This window comes from Oenanthe melanoleuca, chromosome 3 (genome assembly GCF_029582105.1).
Source record: "Oenanthe melanoleuca isolate GR-GAL-2019-014 chromosome 3, OMel1.0, whole genome shotgun sequence".
Taxonomy (NCBI): Eukaryota; Metazoa; Chordata; class Aves; order Passeriformes; family Muscicapidae; genus Oenanthe; species Oenanthe melanoleuca.
In genome coordinates this window covers 89,621,784-89,642,254 of record NC_079336.1, presented here as the reverse complement: position 1 = coordinate 89,642,254, position 20,471 = coordinate 89,621,784, and the positions used below count along the sequence as shown (strand labels likewise).

General features: G+C 35.9%; 1 protein-coding gene across 23 annotated transcripts in view; it reads left to right on the top strand.

The window, feature by feature from the left end:
- ESRRG (estrogen related receptor gamma) overlaps window positions 1–20,471 on the top strand; it is a 388,458-nt gene that overhangs the window by 325,316 nt on the left and 42,671 nt on the right. For all 23 annotated transcript variants that reach the window (XM_056486397.1, XM_056486378.1, XM_056486380.1 and 20 more), the window contains 2 exons: window positions 10,959–11,069; window positions 15,310–15,471. In XM_056486397.1, the coding sequence (XP_056342372.1) occupies window positions 10,959–11,069; window positions 15,310–15,471 (273 nt within the window). The remainder of the gene's footprint in view (window positions 1–10,958; window positions 11,070–15,309; window positions 15,472–20,471) is intronic.

Genomic DNA, 20,471 nt, shown 5'->3' with positions numbered 1-20,471 from the left:
CCATCAACATCTGCATTCAGAAGGAGGGTAGATATGTATAAATTTAAATAGACTGTACTTGTCAGGACTTAGAACTGTTTTGGTTTTTTTTTTTTTTTTTTAATTCTCCATATGTTGAAATTCTATGTAAAAATAATTTATGAGGAAATTTTATGCTTTATTTCCTCTTTTAAATAATGCTCATGTAATTATGTCGCCCAATTACTTGTATTAACATACCCTTCTACATTGTACAGGTTTTCTTGATAGCAGTTGCTAATAAAATTTAAAGAAAAATATTTTCCTAAGACAAACATCTTTTATATAAAGAAATTTTTAACAGGGAGGAATTTTTTCTTGTGTAAAAGAATAATTCTTATGACAAAAATTGTTGACCTTTTTATTCTTTTGTTTTGTTTTGTTCGTTTAGGCTGGCTAAAATTACATACATATTCATGTATTTTAATAAGAACAAAGCATTACTCTTGGATATTTTCCATAAATTTGTTCTCATAAGCCATTTGATAGACATGTACTAGAAGTGTAATGGGGGAAGTTTACAGTAAATCAGTCTGCCTGGTTTAGAAAACTAGAATTTATTAACCCATTTCCCAAAGGGCCAGTGTTACCTATGAGATTAGGAGAAAATTGTCACTGTTTCTCTTTTAGAACAGAGGCACTTTATAATAAGACTATATCATCTAATTGTTTAAAAATTTATTGTGTTTTATTGAAGTGAAATCAATTTATCTCATACTATTAATTGTTTGTAAGATTAGGGGCAGTCAAAAAGTCTGGGCAATGCTGAGCACATTTGCAGTTCTCTTTCTCAGCTGGGGTTTTCTGCATGGGCTCTGATCCATTCCTGTTGCTAACCACGAAGGAACTGTTGATATGCTGGCCAACCAAAGTGCTTTGGTGTGGAAAGCTCCTAGCAGTAGTGTCAGTGAAGTGGTATCACTAATAAACCTCCCGTTAATTGCTCCAGTGGTACCTCAAGACGAGACTCAGAGGCCAGGAGCAGGTAACCTGTCACTCCAGAGTGTCAGGAAGAATGTCAGGTGGTGAGGCTGGCAGGGTGTGTGAGCTAAGGTATAAATCACTCACACTCAGGAATGAAGTGCTAAGCATGTTTGGGAGAATACTTAAAATTCAAAATGAAGACCTAGATTTTTTTTTCATTTATAGCCATGGAACTTTCAACCTGTTAACTCCTTGTCTGTCATATTCTTTTCCATTGCTTTATGAAGAAGAAACACAAATATATATACTTATTATAGGAATTGTTAAAAAAAAAAAAATGTTGTCCTTTTCACACTTTAGTTGATATCACCAGATATTATCTTTATATTTTTATATTCATCTATACAGTAATATGTCAGTCCTTTTTGTATTAAGGTAAAAGGAGTGAACATTAGAAGATTATCAAAATTATATGCATCTTTTAGTCTTGCCGTGTTCCATCACACCTGATAATTTTATATACCATTTTACCTGTATAATTCAGTTGTAGGACTGAAGCCTTCTCTTGTAAAATTGAATAAGTTAAAAAAATTATTCCCTATTTTGCTTTTCTCTTAACCTTAGCATCAGAATTTGAATCAATTAATTTTGGTGGTTTTCTGCTCAGTTTCACTTTCTGATTCTCATGTGTATACAATTCTTTGATAGTATATTCATGGAAAAACAGGGGAAATGTTATATACAAACAGAGGAAAAGGCATAGTTTCAGTACTCTGGAAAATGTTGGGTAAATGTTTGTAATGTGGATGGGATCATGGTTCTCCATTAAAGGCCATTTGTAAAATCCCTTCCTGGCAAGGCCATTTGGAATGTTTTTACCTGCCATCTCCAGAAACCATAATTTATGCAGAGGACTTCTCTCCTTTTTTTGTTTCCAACTTTAAAAGCAATGCAACAATACTAATAGGAAACAATCCGACCACATTGACATTTTGCATAATTTTCTTTATTTTGCTCTGCTAGTCTCAATTTGATGCCCCTCTAGCCACTACATTTTGAAGTTTTTTGTTGCTGAAGAGTCATTGCTTTAACACACTGAAAATAATGAAAAAAAAAACCAAACAACATTTTTTATTCCACATTAAGATTTTCAGGCAGAAGCAACACTGAACAAGAAGGGGCTTGATGTGCTATGTCAATGCCTTCCAGTCCAAAACCATATTAACCCAGATCATCAGTTTTTACCCCCTACCTAAATAACAGACAAAGACTGTACTTTTTAAAATAAGCAACTGCTCGACAAATCAGAAAGGAAGTAGAAACCAAGAATTTCAGATACCTGACAGTCATAAAACGTGCCCATCTGAACTATGTACCCATATAAGCCACTGTTGAACTTTACTCTTGTAGCAGACAGAATTGTAAGAAACAGAAAGTTGCTGTACATGGACAGGAAGTGCAAAGTACAGAAATGCCCTGTTATTTGCCAGAGACATCTGAAACTAGTAATACAAAACCTTTATCTTGAGGTTAGAATTATCTTGTAGTTGTACTGCAAGATTACTCTGGACTCCAAATGAAACCCTGCTGAGTAACTCCTGTCTAGTCTTGAAAAACATGTGCAAACAGAATAATAATGCAGAAGGCCCAATGCTCATATTATGGCTGCAGAAAGCCAAAAAGTGAGAATATCTACCATACTTTCCAAGACAAACCCGTATTTTCATATAAAGTCTGTGTGTAGGTTTAAAAGTACGCCCCTTTTTTTTAGCATCAGACTGGTGTATGTACTCACTAAATTACTTCAGATATTTTACATTTCCATTTAGGAAGCATTCCTAAGTATTTCCATTGTAGTCTTCTGTAGAAGTCAAATTGATAAAGTATACTTAAAAAATTACACTTACAAATAATGATGAGATAAAATTAATGCTCCTAAAAATCTGTTAGCTGCAAGCAGAAGCTGAGACATGGTGTAAGGTTCTTGGGCTGTTCTCTCATTGTACCCCCTGCTCTAGATCCTGTACAGCCATAAAATAGAACAAAGACTTCTTCAGAATTCTGCTGCACCTTTTGAGGAAGCTTGAAGGATCAAGTCCAAAATGGATGCAGTTTCACAAATCATTATGTTACTCTTTAAAAGAATAAAGAAAAAGCAGAGAAGAATTGCGCAGTGTGCCACCACAAAAAATATAGCTCATTATTACTTAGCACATAAATATGAGGAAGATTGCAGAGATAGGGTTGCTATGGGTGTACTAAGAGAAAAGAATGTCAAAATGATGCTTTCATGAATAAGCCTTGGAAAAATCCAGAATTCTGTGAGAAAAATACATATTTGCATTGAGACCAGTTTAGGCTTGAGTGGCATTATAAAGCCATCTTAGCTGTAAAGCTAAGTCTCAGTTTGCTAAATGAATGCAATTTGGAAGGTAAATTTTGCTTGTCTGACTCTTGTACAGGTCATCACAGAATGGTTGCTCCTTGAGGAAGATGAGAAAGATTTTGTCCCTAAGTGGGGCAAAAAAAAAGGCTAATAAAACAGAAAAAACCACCGAAGTTAGGGATTGTATTTGTGAGGGTAAAAAACTTAATATTTCAATGAATTTTGCATTTGTTTTAAAGGTCTAGTATGATGAGCCATCCTTTAGTTTTCTCTGGTTCTGTTCCAGCAGAATGCAGTTACTTCCTGTAGGTAGAAATCCAAATTCTAAGCAGGATGTTTCTTGGTCCCAGTAGAACTGATACTATTTTGCACAACTCTTTCAACTCACGCTATTAAGAACATTCCTGTGACTTCTGGATCACAGATTAATTCCAGAATCCCACATCCTCCAAGTCACTAACTGAAATATTGTGAAACTGCACATTATTGTATCTGAAAAGGGTATTGAGGTCTTGTTCATGCTGCTGGTACTTCACAGTCCGATTATTGTAACGCATTTCATTTCAATCTTCCCTTCTCTCTTGAGAGTTGCCAGCAAATGGTCCAGAACTTCAGTTAGACTTCTTTTCTATTAGAGTTGTCACCAGCATAGCTCCTGAATCCTTTATAAGCTCTAGTGCTGTGATCTAGAATAAAGGCCTGCTTTTGACCTTCAGGCATTGGCATGGCCTTGCTCAAACTTACTTTTTGACCTTTCTGTCTCCTGGCATTCGGTGCCCTCTGCTTGGATCATCAGCCAAGCTGCCTTTCCCGGTCTGGGCTTGTCACCTTTTAAGTAATGGTTACAAGTGTATTGATGCAGTAACGACTTTACAGCCCAGCAAGCTCCACTTCATTAAATTGGTTGTAATTTGAACCCTGAAACAAGATAGCATCTTCTGTAATTATATTTAAATAAATTAAGGTTAGAACTGTGGTATTTAGTTAGTGATAGATTGCCTTTATTTATTCTTATACCTTGTCCCAGGACATTGTATGCATAATTAAAAAAATAAGGCACATACTCTCATATAGTATGGTTATGATATATAAGCACATTGACATGAAATTTAATGGTGCAATTAGCAATAGTATTTTCTGTGTTATTCATAAAAGCTGTTGCAGTATTTTACACTGCTTCCTAGTAATTAGTATATTAGTAATCCAGGTGATGGGGAGAGAAGTATTATGTAATGGTAGCTCCTTCATTTCAGAAACACCAGGGCTTTATGTATATTCAGCCTTAGTTCTGCATTCCTTTTCCTTTGCAGTTTACCAATACACACATTTTGCTGCAGCACAGGCTCTTCCTCACTTTGGAAAAGGGAAGGAAAAGAAGTGGAAGCTGTATAACCTCTGTTTACTGGCCTAATTTCAGTCTCTTTTAAAATCAGCTTGAGTCTAGCATAATTCCATTGAAAATCTGGTAGTATGAAACCTGGAAAGGATCAAATTTAGGCAGCCGTAATTGAGTGCATAGAGTGTTATTACTGTACTTGCCTCTTCCAAAAAAGCATCAGATTTTTTTTTAAAGTTCTTATGCGAAGTGTAAAAGATATTCTTTTGTAATATTTGAGAGCTAATCATTGGATAATGGGTGTTGCATGTTTAATGCAACAGTGTAGCTGTCATGTTTTTCTTTTTTTTTAAATTTTCTTCTTTCTTTCTGCACATTCACCTCTTCTTGAACAGAAATAAAAGGTTCAAGGCTTGTCAGCATCAGTTTATAGATAGCTGTTTAAAAATAATGAGGTATTGGGTATTGTAAGGCTCAGGGCTGTCTTGCCAGACTCATTTATTTCCATTCACCTTTTGTCAGAATTGCAGACAGAAGACATTCAATTAAAACTTGTCACCTGTTGCGCGTGACCTAATTTGTATTTGTGAGTGTCACAGATTAGGATACATATGGAGCCATTTGAAAATGTAAAGGAACAATAGGATTCTTAAACATTTTATGCCACATTTCCTTCTTGTCAACATCTTTGTTTATGGACTATTCTTCAAGGGAAATCATTTGGGCTGAGAAATAATAGAATTTATTTACATGAAGTCTCATTTACATGGGAAAACTAAGGGGATTTTATTCACGTTCTTTTGTGGTTTAATGCATAAATGACAGTGCACAAAATTTCAGCATGTAGATGATTAGTTCATGCAAAGTTAATGTTCCTTTCAAGAGAGGTTGAGTACTGAGCTGTGTAAGTAATGCTTTTATCAGTTCTTTTGTCAAACTGAAAAAAACAAACCACTGGGCTTTAACCTAAGAGATGTGTTTATCAGTTCCTTTGCAAAAATCCAGCCTTTTCATCCCCTCCTCCCAGGGCAAAAATGAAATTTCCAAAATACTGATTAAATTTGGTTGCCTAGAAACTTTGTTTTCTATTGAACATAAGCAAAATCTGAAGTACTGGTTTGAAACACATGTTTTGCAAAAGCAGTATTTTTCTCTTTTGATTTTTCAACCTGGAACGATTCAGTATTTTAATTAGCCCGATTACTTGAGGTTTTTTAGTAATAAATTGTTTTTTGCAAATTGCTGCAGAGAAACAGCTAAATTAAACAACTTCTAGTCACAGATCAAGTTAGATATTAAAGTAATAAACACTGTTTTGTTTTTCAGTCAATTATATGGGTCAGTTCATGAATTAATTGCTTTATAGGCACCTCTTGAGAACAGGCAATTTTATCCCACATTAACAAATACTTTTTGGTACTAACTGAATGTAAAGTAGGAGGATGATTTTTAGACTTCCTGTGCTACTCTAAATAATGTCTTTAATTGTGGGGACGGCTAAAGGAAGATAAAACACTAAAGCCTTCCCCTGGTAATTGTTAATTCAGCCACATAGCAGGGAAACTTTAGTGTGAATCATAGCTTATATCTTCTTTGATGAATTAGGGCTCTGTTTTCAAAATATTATCTGCCTAGTAGACACATCTTTTACATCTCTAGCTGAATTTTTACTTGCCTAAGGTAAATACTCCAAATATTTTGTAAACTGATTGCAGAAGCTCTTTGACATCTTTGTAATTCAGCACATAAAACAAGTACTCAGGTCCAGAAAAAATGATAGCTCGTATTATCTTATTTCTTCAGCCGTGTTACTTTTCTGCATGTCTCTACTGTATTGAGAGAGGTCTTTCATGGTTTCAATATTTTTTCCACTGCATGTCTTTCAGACTGCAGGGTTAATGCACTGGACTCTAACCCTAAATTATAGAACATGCATTCTTAAATCTCACTACATTCTCTCTGTGTTCATAGTGGAAAAATCAACTAGTTTTTCTGGTTTGTGTAAATAAAAGCAAAACAGTTTACAATATTCACTGAAGTTTACTCAGCAATCTTAGAAATAATCACAGTAGGCTCAAGTGAACTGGAACACTCTATTAAGACATTGTCCCAAAGGAGAACCACCTTGGAACATGCCATTAAAATTATTTTTGTGCTTTCCAGTTTTGCTTTTAATCTGAGGTTTTTTACCTCTTCTACCGATGCTCCTCTAGAGCTTGGCAAGATGCAGTTATGTGGGTATTCATTTTTACCTGTCTCACTGTTGAAGACAATGCTGGAAATCTTGCAGACATCTGTAGAAAATGGACTGTTAGCCATTTTCATATCTGAAAATATGAGATTGGAATGTTTTTCATACATATCAAATGCTGTGTTAGAGGTGGAGCTTGGCAGTTGTGGTGTTGATGTAGAATATGCCAGCTTGCCATGAGACAGGTAGGTAGGGGGAACAGGAAGGGAGCAGAATATGAAATTCCTGAAGGAAGTCAAAATTGCACATTTGAGTCTGATTTCAAAGCTCTTGTTTACTGATTAGGTAAATTATATTTTTTTCCAAAATAAAAAGCTCCTCAATTAAAGGTAGTGAACAATTTCTTACAGGCAGTCCTAGTGTTGGCAGGACCTGAGTTGAAGGATTGGGTTAATGCTTTCCACTGTAACTTGAGAATTTCTTGTGGGTATAGAGCTCTGAAGGACAGCAATGTTTATAGGTCAAGTGAACAAATGAACACTGGAAGTTTGTAGCCAAGGTAAGAAGGAGGGGATGGAGAAGAAGAATAGGAATGGATGATAGAGGAGTAAATAGTGGTGGATGATAAAATGAGTAAATAATGCACTTTTAATATGTCCTGAGATGTAAAGTGAGCGTGTTGCACTGAAACTGCTCTCTTAACTGATGGCAAGCCTGTTCTTCCTATTTCTAGCCTATGGTCATCCCTATTTTTCCCATTAGGGCTCTTGGTGTTGTTTCTCTATTGAAGGTTTTTCAAATGAGCATTAGGAAATGTGAAGACTTAACTTCTTGTCTGTGGTGGAGCTGTGTTCAGTGACATGAATGGATATTTTGCTCCTGAAGAACTGTAATTACAATATGTACAGTGCACTTCATTGGGAGATATTACATGGTTTTTTATAGTTGGAGTGGGTATCTTTTCACTTCATGGTTGAGAACTGATTGGGTGAGTGAACTGAGATGCTGTGAAGCCACAATACACAGCAGAGCTGAAGCAGAGGTCTACTTAATTTCTCCAGATGTCATAATATCCTCCTTAATAATCTGAATACAGACTGTGTGGAATTCAAACAGTTACATCTGTGACTGATATAAAGCTCCTTCTGCCCCAAATGAGGATTGTTGTGGACAAAATAATTTTTATTTCCTCCCTCTATTATTCTAACAAAGGAGGCATCAGTTGCTAATGTCTTGAGAGGTACTGTCTTGATAAATAAACCTTTATGTAATGAATTCTCTCATACAAGCTATAGGAGTTACAGAGGAATATGCATGTGTCTTGCACTGTGTTTACTTCTATAAAGATCCTTAGGAAATAAAATACCTCTTAGGGTGTGTTAGATTATCCTAAATTAAATCCAGAGTATCTACTTTCTCATAGATATAGATACAGAAAATATAGATAAAGGGTATCTTCCAGATAAAGGAAATATTAGGAACCAAAATGATGGTAAACTCCATCAGTTTTCATGGAAGGGTTATAAAACTCTAATTTATAGTTTATTGGCATTATGTTACCAAAACTATTTTCACATTGAAATTTGAATTAGTTCTGTTATAGACTTAGGTAATTTTAAACTGTGCAATACAATTGCTTCCCAGTTATGTAGGAGTTGGGATTTTTTAAAATAAAGTTTCATGTACAGATGTAGCAATGTATGTTAAGTAAGCACTTGGATCTAAGTGAAATTTTCTATTGTGACATCTTTCTGTATTTCCTTCCATTGAGTTATGTGAATGGCTTGAATCTGTATCTCATCTAATGCAAAGGAGGTAAAAAAAATTGTTCATCTTGGTAGATTTATATTATTTTAATTTAAGCTTCAGTTCCATTACTTTTTGATTAAACATACTTCTGTCTGATGCCATCCATCTTTTATCACTATGAAATCTGTTCCCAAGCAGAAAGAAGGATGGCATCTGAATTATGCAGAAATCATTTTCTATCTATTTTTCTTCAAATGCTGGGCAGTCTTTTTCATAATCCCACCAATATTGCATGTGGATTGTTCTAATCCTCTGCCTATTTCTGAATATTCAACTATCAAACTTTGGTCTTTTGCTGTTTGTTTTTATGGCAATTTATTGTCCTGGATGTCATTTGCTTCAGGTGTAGCTCAAACTCTTGATTCAAGTGTGAAGAATAGTGAGTTATCATTAGTTCGGGAAAGGTTTGAGCTATCAGTTTTTTAAGTGGTCTTGTAGTTTGTGCATTTCTAAGTATAACTTTAAAAAAATAAAACCAAAAATAGCCATGCTGTGTTGGTTAAATCAGCAAAAATTTTATTAAACAGCTTAGACCACAAATTCATCACAAGTTACATCAGTAACTACCATAAATATGATTTTATTTGTCATTATGCGCTGACCTCTTGGGGTGTGTTGTTCATTTGTGTTACTGTTTAAATCATGTGATCCTCATAAATGCACCTGGAGACATACAATGAGAAATGTACCTCTTGGATTTGATGGACTGACATACACAGTCTTCTGCAGTAAACCAGCTGAAATTTCATTGTAAAGTAGTGGTGATCATTGCCTGCTTTCCTGATCAGCAAAAGCTGTTGAGCACTGTTGTATACAACTCACTGAATTATAGTTGCAGATGTTGGTTATGCCATTAAAGCAAGCATCTCCTTTCTGTGTTAGTACCCCAGGAAATATAAGGAAAAAGGAAACAAAACCCCCCCAGCAATAGTTGGCCTTGGATTTCTGGCTATTTGGCAAACCAGTTTTCCTTTACCAAAACCGAGTCAATCCTATTTGGTTTTTGAGAAGAAAAGAGGACTGACAGATGTTTCCTAGTAACTAGTATGTGCTACCAGTTCAGGTTCAGAGGGCAGCACATAAACTCTGTCCTGTGTTCTTCTTGCTGTGCACATGAACTACAACTTCTTTGATGGTGGCTTCCCCTGCTGTCCAGAAGCAGTTCTTGAGGTATTTTGTGTGTAAGAGATCAGAGGGATGGGAAGTTGAAGACTGGAACATAGTAATAGCAATAGAAAATATACATGGGGGAGCAGAGTTAAAATAGTCAATGAAAAGTGAGAAAGTGAGTTGCACTTTATTCCATTGCTCACAGGGGCCATTGATACTTCATGTGTCCTTCCATTCGTGTGTTGTTAAATCCATGTCATCAGGGACAGGTTTTGCACTTGGTATTACATGTCCTGTTGTCCTGCATATGTGCCAAGTTCTTCAACTTCCGTGTTGTGTTACTGCTTGGTTTTAGTCACATTCATCCGGGTTGTCTGGAAACCTGCCTGGGTGACTCAGAAAGAAATAAAAATATTTCCTTGTTTTGTAAGACCGACAGTCTTTGCAGCCTTTCACCTTGTTTCATTTTGTCCATGAGAGCAGCTATAGCTTGTTTCAGGAAGGTAAATTCCTGTATGTCCATACAAACCAGGCAGCAGAATGCTGTATTGAAGGAATGAGCAGTGTGGAGATAGAACACAAATGTTAATTTATCATTGATGACACCTAAATGTGCAACTGTACAATTTCTTTCAAATCCTCATGAACAATTTCACTCTTTAAGCCACATATATATTCTTATTTTACTGGGGATTTTACTTATTTTACTTTGTATCCTCTGGTCATGTTAATCCATCTTAATTTGGTTTTGGCTATCTAAACTGTATACGGAACTCATTGTTTCCAAAGTTCTAATTCTCTGTACTTCTCTGTTCATAATGTTATGCTTCTACATCCATGGTGTTTATTACAGCTTTGAAATTCTGCTTCTGGCAAAGATGACTTAAGATTAGGCTCTTTCAAATGGAAACTAAACTTGCTAGCTGTTTTTAATAATATGTAAAACTGAATGAATGGTTTTAAATGAACAGGAAATTATGTTGTATACTTAGTCTTGCATGTGTGGAACTCCAAACTGCTTGCAAATACTTGTAATGCTGATTTTCCATGCTTTCTAGAATTAATCTTTTGAAATAAACATGCTTTTAATATAAATATTGGAAGGCAGGAAATAGAAGATTGCTACCTGAAAGGCACGCTCATAATGTATTTAATTACATGTTTGCTTGTGTTTCCCAACGTAGGTGTGCGCCTAGACCGAGTACGTGGAGGTCGCCAGAAGTACAAGCGCAGAATAGATGCAGAGAACAGCCCATACCTGAACCCTCAGCTAGTTCAGCCAGCAAAAAAGCCATGTGAGTACTCCACATACACAACATTTCTCTCACAGGACAGGCTACTGACTCCCAGCTCTGTTGCTAAGCTTCTGAGTTGAACAAGGGTTTGGTCAGAAAATATTACCATGAAAACGATATAGATTTGGCTGTTAGCAGGTTTTGCTTTAAATATGCTCATCTTTCTCAAGTGGAGTTGAACAAAGGGTGTTTTTACAGGTGGAAGTGTATAAAAGCATGGTTTATGCAGTGCAAATTTTACATTTACAGGTTATCTTTATTTTCAGTGGTACATAAAATGGTTCATACTGTGATCATTAGCTCGTTGAAGCTTCTACTTTCAGCTTTCACAAGAAAGTGATTTTTGTAGTTTTCACTAACTAAATGAGTTTGACTGCTCAACCTCCCAATGAAAATACATTAAGAGCCTCATTAATTTATACCTATAGATTAATACACTACCTAGCATTAGATTAAAACAGCAATATGCCACACTAATAGCAAAGCAGAAAGTGGTAGTTTAGGCTCTAGTACCCTCATGGATTTTTTTTCTTTGTTTTGTTATGTTTTAATAATGTCCTTGATTGTATCTCGCCAGGCTGAAATTAAGAGGGAAAGAGATGATCATCTCACTGCTAAAATACAAGTTCCATCCTCTTTGCGATTAACTAAAAATAGTTAGGGGTTTTGCTTTGCAGCTTATATAAACTCAAGCAGTGACTGTACTAATTCCATGAAGTAAATTTAATAGCATTATAGCTGTAGTGCAAGAGGCTGGTGTATTACCCTGCAAAGACACACAGGCTCTGTATCAAGTGTTGTAAACTCTTCCAGATTCAAATGGGAATACACATGACCACTTACTCCTGCTGAGGAGGTTAATTTACTCTTAACATGAATAAATAAACCAGTGAAATAAGGACAAATTCCTTCTTGTCTCCCATTTGCCTCTGCCTCTAAGCCTCTGACAACACACATGTCAGCTTTAGCCCCTTGAAAATACCTGGCTGGATAGAAAATGGAATCTGTTTCCAATGCTGTTCCCCAGTAGGGGACAGTGCTGTGTACAATACGTTTGAGCATATGGGGATCTGGAGAGCAAATAAACAGTCTTTGAACTGTAAGTGAAAGGGCATTTTAGCTGTGTCAAAGAAAAAACAGCCAGTTTTACATAAAATTAAGGCTTAAGTGAACATATGGCATAGTTTCCTTTTGCCTTTCCAAAAAACATTATGCTGATTATATTCCTTCAATTGTCCAATCTGGCATCTTCTACTCAGCCTCCATAAGCTGTCCCACTGTTCTGTAAATACAATCTAGGGCTGCACTAAGCAGATTTTGCACATTATAATAAAAACTTTCTGATAATACAATAAAATTTAATAAACTCTAATGCTTAATTTCATTAGAGGTTTAGTTTTCCTGGGTGCACAGATTGTCAGTTTTTCATTTGCTTGATATTGTCATTGAGTAGAAATGTTGATAGACTAACATACCAAAAAAAGCCAAGACCAAACAGACAAAAAAAAAAAAATCCAACCCAAAAGCCCCATGCCCTTAAGATATGAACCTTAAGAGGTTAATGCAGTTGTACTGAAATACAAGAATCTCTGTGTAAACCCAAGATTAATGCAACATGGGGCATTACATTACCTATGAGGTGATAACTACACTGATTTCTGTAAGCTCCAGTTGTCTGAGATAAACTAACCTCCTCATTAATCATTACTCATTATCTGAGTGCCTCCCTCTGTTTTCCTTAGCTTGTCCAAGTACAAACAATTTTGTAATAAACATTTTTAAAACTTAATTTTCAAATCCGGGCAGATAAGTGTCCAGACTTGAAACAGTTGAATCGGTTTTGTGTGCAAGTAGCCTGGGAGATTTTCTGGACCCTGACTGATAGTTTGTGCATAACAAAGGCACAGGAATGAAAATTGGGTTCTATTGATTCTAATTAGGGAAACATTAAATAAGATTTACCTAGAAACAGTGCTCATGGCTATTCAATTTCCTGAGTGATGGGGTTTTCTAAGTACATTCACAATTTTCCTATGTTCTATGCTAATGCATGTGCCAATCCATGTAGCTTTTTCCCCCTGGAAGAAAGAACAGGTGTTTGGAGGATCTTTTCTACACCTACTTCTGATCTCCGTTGCATTTTCCAGCTTCATCATAGAATTTAATGGCCTGCCTGTAGATTTTATTGTCTGTAAAAATAAAAAAGATTTTCAGGATTTTGCAAATCCTGAATCAAAATAGACAGTATTCCTAAATCATCAGTGGAATGCCATTAGTGAGGAGCCTCATACACAAATGAAACTGATTCTTTGGCCATTTCTTCTGCTGCAGGGGAAAAAACCCCAGAATCTGGGGATGAGAGTGCTTCTTCATTCATTTATCATGGTTTAAAAATCCAAAAAGTAGAAGTCCTCAGCTGCATATGTTTGGATGTTAAGAAACTCTTAATTAATTTATGCTATTTTCCTAATCAATTCAAAACACTGGAATTTGGAAAGAGTCTTATCTTTTCTCACGTGTTTTCTGTGTGAAATTGAACAGGTTATGAAGAGACTATTTAAAAGAAAACGTGCAAAGGCTGTTTGCCAATATAAGTTAAAAATCCCATCTGTCTATTGTAAATAAGAATAGAATTCCTCATTAATCAGTTTGATAATCACTTGACTATTGAGATCAAAATATTGCATCAGTTGGCATAGTTCCTATAGTTCATATAAAGCATGAATATGTCCCCTTGCAATAAAACATGCTTGATGTGATGGTTTCCAGTTGTCTCTTGCACTTATTCTACAAAGGACTAACATATATCACAACTTCTGACACACAAATTTGGAATAAGGCAAAAATTGTAGAGATGGTAGACCAGAATCAAGGAGTCTGTGTCACTAAAGAGCAGTAAAGTATCAGAAATCCAAACTGAGTGAGCACTTTATGGAAATATGTCATGGATTAGTAGGGATCCTCTGTGACACTGTTGGGCAAGTCACATCCCAGTCAGCTTCCACTGCAGGAGAGCAGTGTGGTCTGTCCAGTGACTTGGTATACATGCAGATAGGGAAAATTATACTAATTCTGGCAGTATTCTCTGCACTCAGAAAATACTTGGTGTTTTCTCACAGTGGAATCACATTTATGTCAAGCCTTACAATGTTTTATATCACCAAAGGGAACAGATTCATGTAAAATCACTGAAAGGTCCCGTTTGGACTTTATATTTTGGCGGTTTATTTGAGGTCAAAAGATGTACCTACCAGGAAAAATAAAATGTAAATATATTGGGAAGTATAGTAATGTACCCTGTATTAAGAGGCTTAATGAATTTGTCCTTTTCCCATTTTTCAGTTCTGCCTTCTCAGAGTAATTAATCAGGCTCCTGTATAGAGATAAAATATTTCCATTGTGCCTTCACCTGGATATAGTGCTCATATTATGTTTATCCTATTTACAGAATAGCAACACTGTGTTGTAAATTCTATGGGCTCTTCTCTTTTTTTCCTCTCTGAATTTTTCCATATAACTTAATTGATTATTCCAAATAGATGTTTCAACGGGATGAAAAAGTAAATATTTAACACGTGAATAAAAATGCTATATAGATAAAAATAAGCAGTGTGTGACTATGATAAAGTATCATTCTTTGCACAAAACCAGTTTTCTGAAGTAGAGTTAGCATACTTTTATACTTTGCTTAGTTTTAAACTCTTTATTCTCTTTGATTTCAGTGTTTTTCCCTGTTTAGAAATGAGAAGGAGATCATTAGTCTGGGTTTGTACGTAAAGAATGGTGGTTGGGGTCACTGACAGAAGTTACAGATTTCAGTGATTGACTAATTGCAGGTGATATTTACTCACTCAAAAATACCCTTGCCTTTAAGGGGTAGGGCAGGTTGCAGGTAATTAGGTGAAGGCAAAACTTTTCTGTTTGAACAGTACAAAATACACTGTAGTGCATTAATTTTTTCCTATAAGGTTTGTACTCCAGCAATAAAAGAGGATCATGTATTTCTATGTTCTATTGAATTTATTATCTTAAGAACATACATGTCTGGCTTGATAAACTGTTAATGGATCAGATTTGTTTGTGCTGTAACCACTCATAGGAGGTCATGAAGTTACAATAAAGTGTAATTAGGTTCAGTGTCTTAAGACAAATTTTTGTGCACTTTGAAATCTGAGCCATCTGTTTGAGGTGTAGAATGATGCTACTGGTGATCTTGTAATGTTCTGGACCATTTTTACAGATAACAAGATTGTCTCCCATTTGCTGGTGGCTGAACCAGAGAAGATCTATGCTATGCCTGACCCCACTGTTCCAGACAGTGACATCAAAGCACTTACCACTCTTTGTGACCTGGCAGACAGAGAACTGGTGGTGATCATTGGATGGGCTAAGCATATTCCAGGTACATACAGTATTTATTGCAAATTGATAACGTACAGAAATCATTACATGAGTTATTCGGTGCTGGTAAAAAATACTATTTTTTCACTCTCTACAATGCATAAAATTTTCCTAAGGCTCCAGAATATTCCCACAGAACATGGTTTAAATGATCATGTATCTTACCTTGGAAGTAATAGTGTTGTTGCTGCGTTACCATGTTAATAAGTTTCACATGCTGCTTAGAGAATTATTTTTATTTCATGTATTGCTTTTGGTAAGATAAACTTCCCTTGCTATCCAGAGCATTAGCCTGGCATAAAGGGTCATGCAAGTCCTCTCTTCTCTAGTCATCTGATTCAGCAGTATTTGAATGCAAGTCTGTCTGCTCTGTTAGTAAATGCAGCACTACTGACCATGGGGGGTGAAAACTTCAATTATATTATGGTAAGACACAGAGGAATTATTCTCTACATCTAGTGTGAGAACTGAATTGTACCAGCAATTCAGTACAAAGAACTGAATTGACCCAAAAAGTCTCCTTTGAGATCTTAGTATTTCCTTGGTCTGCATGGAGTGGACTGCAGCCTGCATCACATAAATGCATTGATATTATAAAAGCTGACTGGCAATCTTATTGGCAAGAAAAATGGGGATCATCAAAAGCAGTTTCTCAGAAGACGAGCAATTCCTTCAGATAACATTTCAGGTGTATTTTAGCCCCTCCCCAATGCTGAGGTGTTTGTTCTTGCTCTGTGAGCTAGCAGACAAACTTACAGAAGTCTCCAGGGTTCTCAGTCTATCACCTTTCACAGAGGGTAAAGTAACACAAAAAAAGGTCAGCTTTTTCTCTTGTTTCTTAAGGTATTTTTCTTGTCCAGTAGATGAGTGAGCATGTTGGTGTGTTTTCATCAGCTCATTAGTTTTCTAATTTTGATAGTGGAGCCTTATTAAGCATGAGAGTGGATAACCTTTAATTCCTCTGAGTAATACGTCATTCTCATTTTAGATGTGATTTTGGGACACCTTAATAGTAGAATAAATAATCCAGTCAGTTGTTTGTTTATCAGAGTTAAGGATATTTTATTTCTACTTTAAAAGGAAATCGCATAGAAATATTCTTGCTGTTTGGTTTTTTCCCCTTCTTTGAATCAGTTCTTCTGTGTCATCTTGGATATATATAAACATAATCAAAGAATAATAACAATTTGTACCTTTATGAAGGTTTGTTTTTTTTTTTTACTTCAGAGGAAAGAGAACAGCCTGCAGACCCTAAAATAGTCCATTGAAATTTAGTCATTCTCTGTGCCACAAACAGTGTATAAACAAGCTCTTGTATCACAAGCAATGTTTTTCTGGTACAGTTAACTTATTTCTGTCTCCTTAAACTAGTTTGTCTTTATGCTTTGAATGCTACAGTAATTTCTTTAATCAAATTGATGGAAGTCCCTTTCCCAGCCCACACTGAAACCAATTTATTGGTCATGATACGCCGGCTATGTTGCTAACAGTCGTAACGAACTGTCAGGCAATATCGCAGTGCGGCTAATTTGAAGTCATTAGGTGTGCAGCGTTCAGGCAACAATTTGTTACAGTGGTTAGGAACACAGCTGACATTTCTGAATGGCTTTGTTCAGAGCAGTTCTAGATGAGCCCAAGCAAATTGTAAACTAATTTAAACATCACTCTGTATTATAGGAGCTACTTTGTCTTACACTGCTTGCTAATAAAGCACCCCAAATTAAGTCAAAATGAGTTAAGTAGGTGAGCTTGAGTTTCATCTTTGGAAGATACCTAGATCACCTTAACCAAAATAGAGTAGCTCTCAAAGAAGTCAGTCATGCTCCATAGCAGTTGCAGGGGAACTTTTGTCAGTCTGACTTGTGAATATGCTGTGTAGCTTGGATTTGGCTGGAGGGATGGGAAGAGCAGAGGGACAAGACCAAGCAGCCTTTAAAATGATGGCTTTGGTTAGTGTGGAAAAGGTACTGGATGCCATAAACTGGCCCTGAAAGTTTAAAATCTGAGCCACTCGAGGAACTCACCTGCTGCAAGACAGCATTTTAGTAAAGCTCAAACCACCCTAAGTAAGTGTACTTACCTAACTTCATTTACAAATGAGAATTTTAAAAAGACCCAGGAAATAAAGACAATATTTTTATAATCCTTCAGGTAACAGAGGACAGTGATAAAATCTGTGCTTGTTGTCTGCCATTTGATCACAAAAATCAAAATGTGAGGGGGCTGGACATGCTAAAGGGCAAATATGTTGAGCTTTTGTAGCTTGGTTTTGAATGTTGGAATATGAACTTGGAGTGTCTACTCTCAGCTAATGTCTGGCACAAAACAACTGGAAGAGCCTGGATTGGTGCTTGCCTGTTTGCAAAGCTAACAAATGTTACTGTAGGCAGAAGCATAACAGGATGGGGAAAAGGATAAATTAGGAAAGGGGTGCAAATTGCATAAAAGTTCACTGTAGCTTGGCAGACTAAGTAAACCTTTGGTGTAAATCTTGTAGAGTCGATTAATTATACCAGTAGTGAATTTGTGCCTAGCACAGCAAAGCAGCAATCAGCAAATCTTTCTTTACTATAGTGATTTCTTCAGGTTCAGTGTAATTAAAGGCCCTTATATATCAGGTGCTTAATAACTAATAAAGATCTCAACTCTAAAGCATTGCATTGTAAAATTTGTCTTTGTGGAGGAAACCGAAGCAATGTTTTTGCTCTTCTGGAAAAAAGTCTTTTAATAGGATTATCTACAAAAAGGTAACAATGCAATATTCATTCTGCCCTGGCCAACCGTTTCCCATTTCAGTCATAGACTGAAAAATGTTTTCAAATTATACAAAGTTCAAGTCCTTTCATAAAATCATTAGTATTTTTGCGGTATTGGAAATATTTCAATAGTTGCTTTTATTGAACAAAAAGTCTATACCATCTACAAAAGGAAATATTGAAAGAAAAATATATATGGAAAGCCTTTATCAGTAAATAGAATTAGTCTCCTTGCATTTATAAATCAAATAAATGGAAAGTGTGTTGTTATGAAACATGACCATGTCTTATCTGAGGAAGAGAAAGATCACAATGGCATTAGGAAATGCTTGACTTTAGTTAGAGAGGCGTAAGGGCACAAGAACAGATGATGGTGCCCTAATAGCCCTTTTTAAGAATGACAGGGCCCCGCCATTAGCATCCTTTTATATCCTTGGAAATTGCTCATGCCTCGCTTTTATGGTTCCTATCTGCCTGACTCTTTTTTATTTCTCTTTCAATTTCATCCGCGCTCGGATAAGCGCATGCTAACACAATATGATTGAGCTGTAAAATGGAACGCTGTCGCCTCTAATCTCTTTTATGTAGATATGGAGGTACTTCCACACTCCACTTCATTCTCTCCCCATTGTTGGCCTTTTTAGAATGTGTTGCCGAGTAATGGAGGCTCAGTCAAATATTAGAGCTAGGTTTCACAGGGTGTGATAAGAAGATTATCAGGCCAGCAGTCAGATCTATTGTTGTTCTTTGTGTCAGATTAAAATATTCTGATGTACTGTAACTTCGTTAGTAAAATACTGAAGGTGCTTAGGGAGAGAGGCTGATGCTGCTTCATCTCCTGCCTGATGAGACAAAACTCCTATTTACTGACCCAAATAAACTGTAAATATATTAGGAAACCTCTGCAAGACTGATTTATTTTATTTTATTTTATTTTATTTTATTTTATTTTATTTTATTTTATTTTATTTTATTTTATTTTATTTTATTTTATTTTATTTTATTTTATTTTATTTCATTTCATTTCATTTCATTTCATTTTATATTTTAAATAAGGAAACCTTCCTTAATTCAGTGTTTTCTGGTAGTTGAGTTTCCTACCCTTGCAATTGTATTTGGGGAGTTTCCATTTCATTGGTTGCATTATATTAATTAAACTTTCACTGTATAGGGTGGCTTTCTGCTGATACCTACTCACAGTACTTGCCATTTTGGCACAATTTTTGTCACTTTCTCGTTGGCATTCACCAAAATGTGCAATATTCTTTCATATTAAGTGAAGGTAGCAAGCATTAAGCTCTTAAAAATGTGCATAACAGGAGGCTAAAGACAAAATGTTCTCTATGAAATTTGCATGCATGAAAAAACATCAACTAGACCATAGAAATCAACTTTTTGCACTTAAGATGAAAAATTTATTTGGAAACCGTAAATCAGACTAATACATCAAAAATAACTAGTTACATTATTTAGTAAAATAAGCCTGCTTGTCTTCAGCTGTTGTCCTTGTTTTTGTTGTTAGCAAACAACAAAAATATTGTTTTGTCCCTATCTCTGTGTTGTTAGCAGTAACAGTGTTCAAGGAACAGAATAGCAAGAAATTGATACTGCCACTGATGCTAGTATATATATATATATATACACATATATATATATATATATATATATAAACCCATGGTTTTGATGTAACAAATACAAGGATGTTTTGAATATTTTAGTGCTAGTGTTTTATGAAACATTGTTGTTCCAGCATACTCCTTGTGGAGGACAAGATTTAAGCTTTCCTTTCCAAAGCAGCTCTCAGGGATGTAGTTTGACATTCTAATACTGAGCAAGAACATGATTTGCTGCAGAGTTGTCATTTCTAAAATGCCCTTTTCTCACCCTGTGCTTCAGAAATACCACCCCATGTAGGTAAAAGTACAGAAAAAAGTTGACCACAATCACTTGTGTGGATTTTTGTTGAGTCAGCCTCTAGAAAATCTCAGCTCTGCAGGGAGGACAAGTGTCTTCCTGTCTGTCTGTACCGTGCTGCCTGCTGCTGGAAAACTCACTTTTTGTGCTCAGCCTTCCCTAGTCCCTAGTGCTGCTAGCTGGATTTAGGGCCATTTCAGACACAGCCCTGCAGCTTCTGAGAGCACCCCATCACAGGGTGCCTGTCCCTCCACAGACAGCTGGGCATGTAAATGTGGTGTTCACTGCTCATGTGACATGGAATGGAGGATGAGTTGTGAGGTGCTAAGAG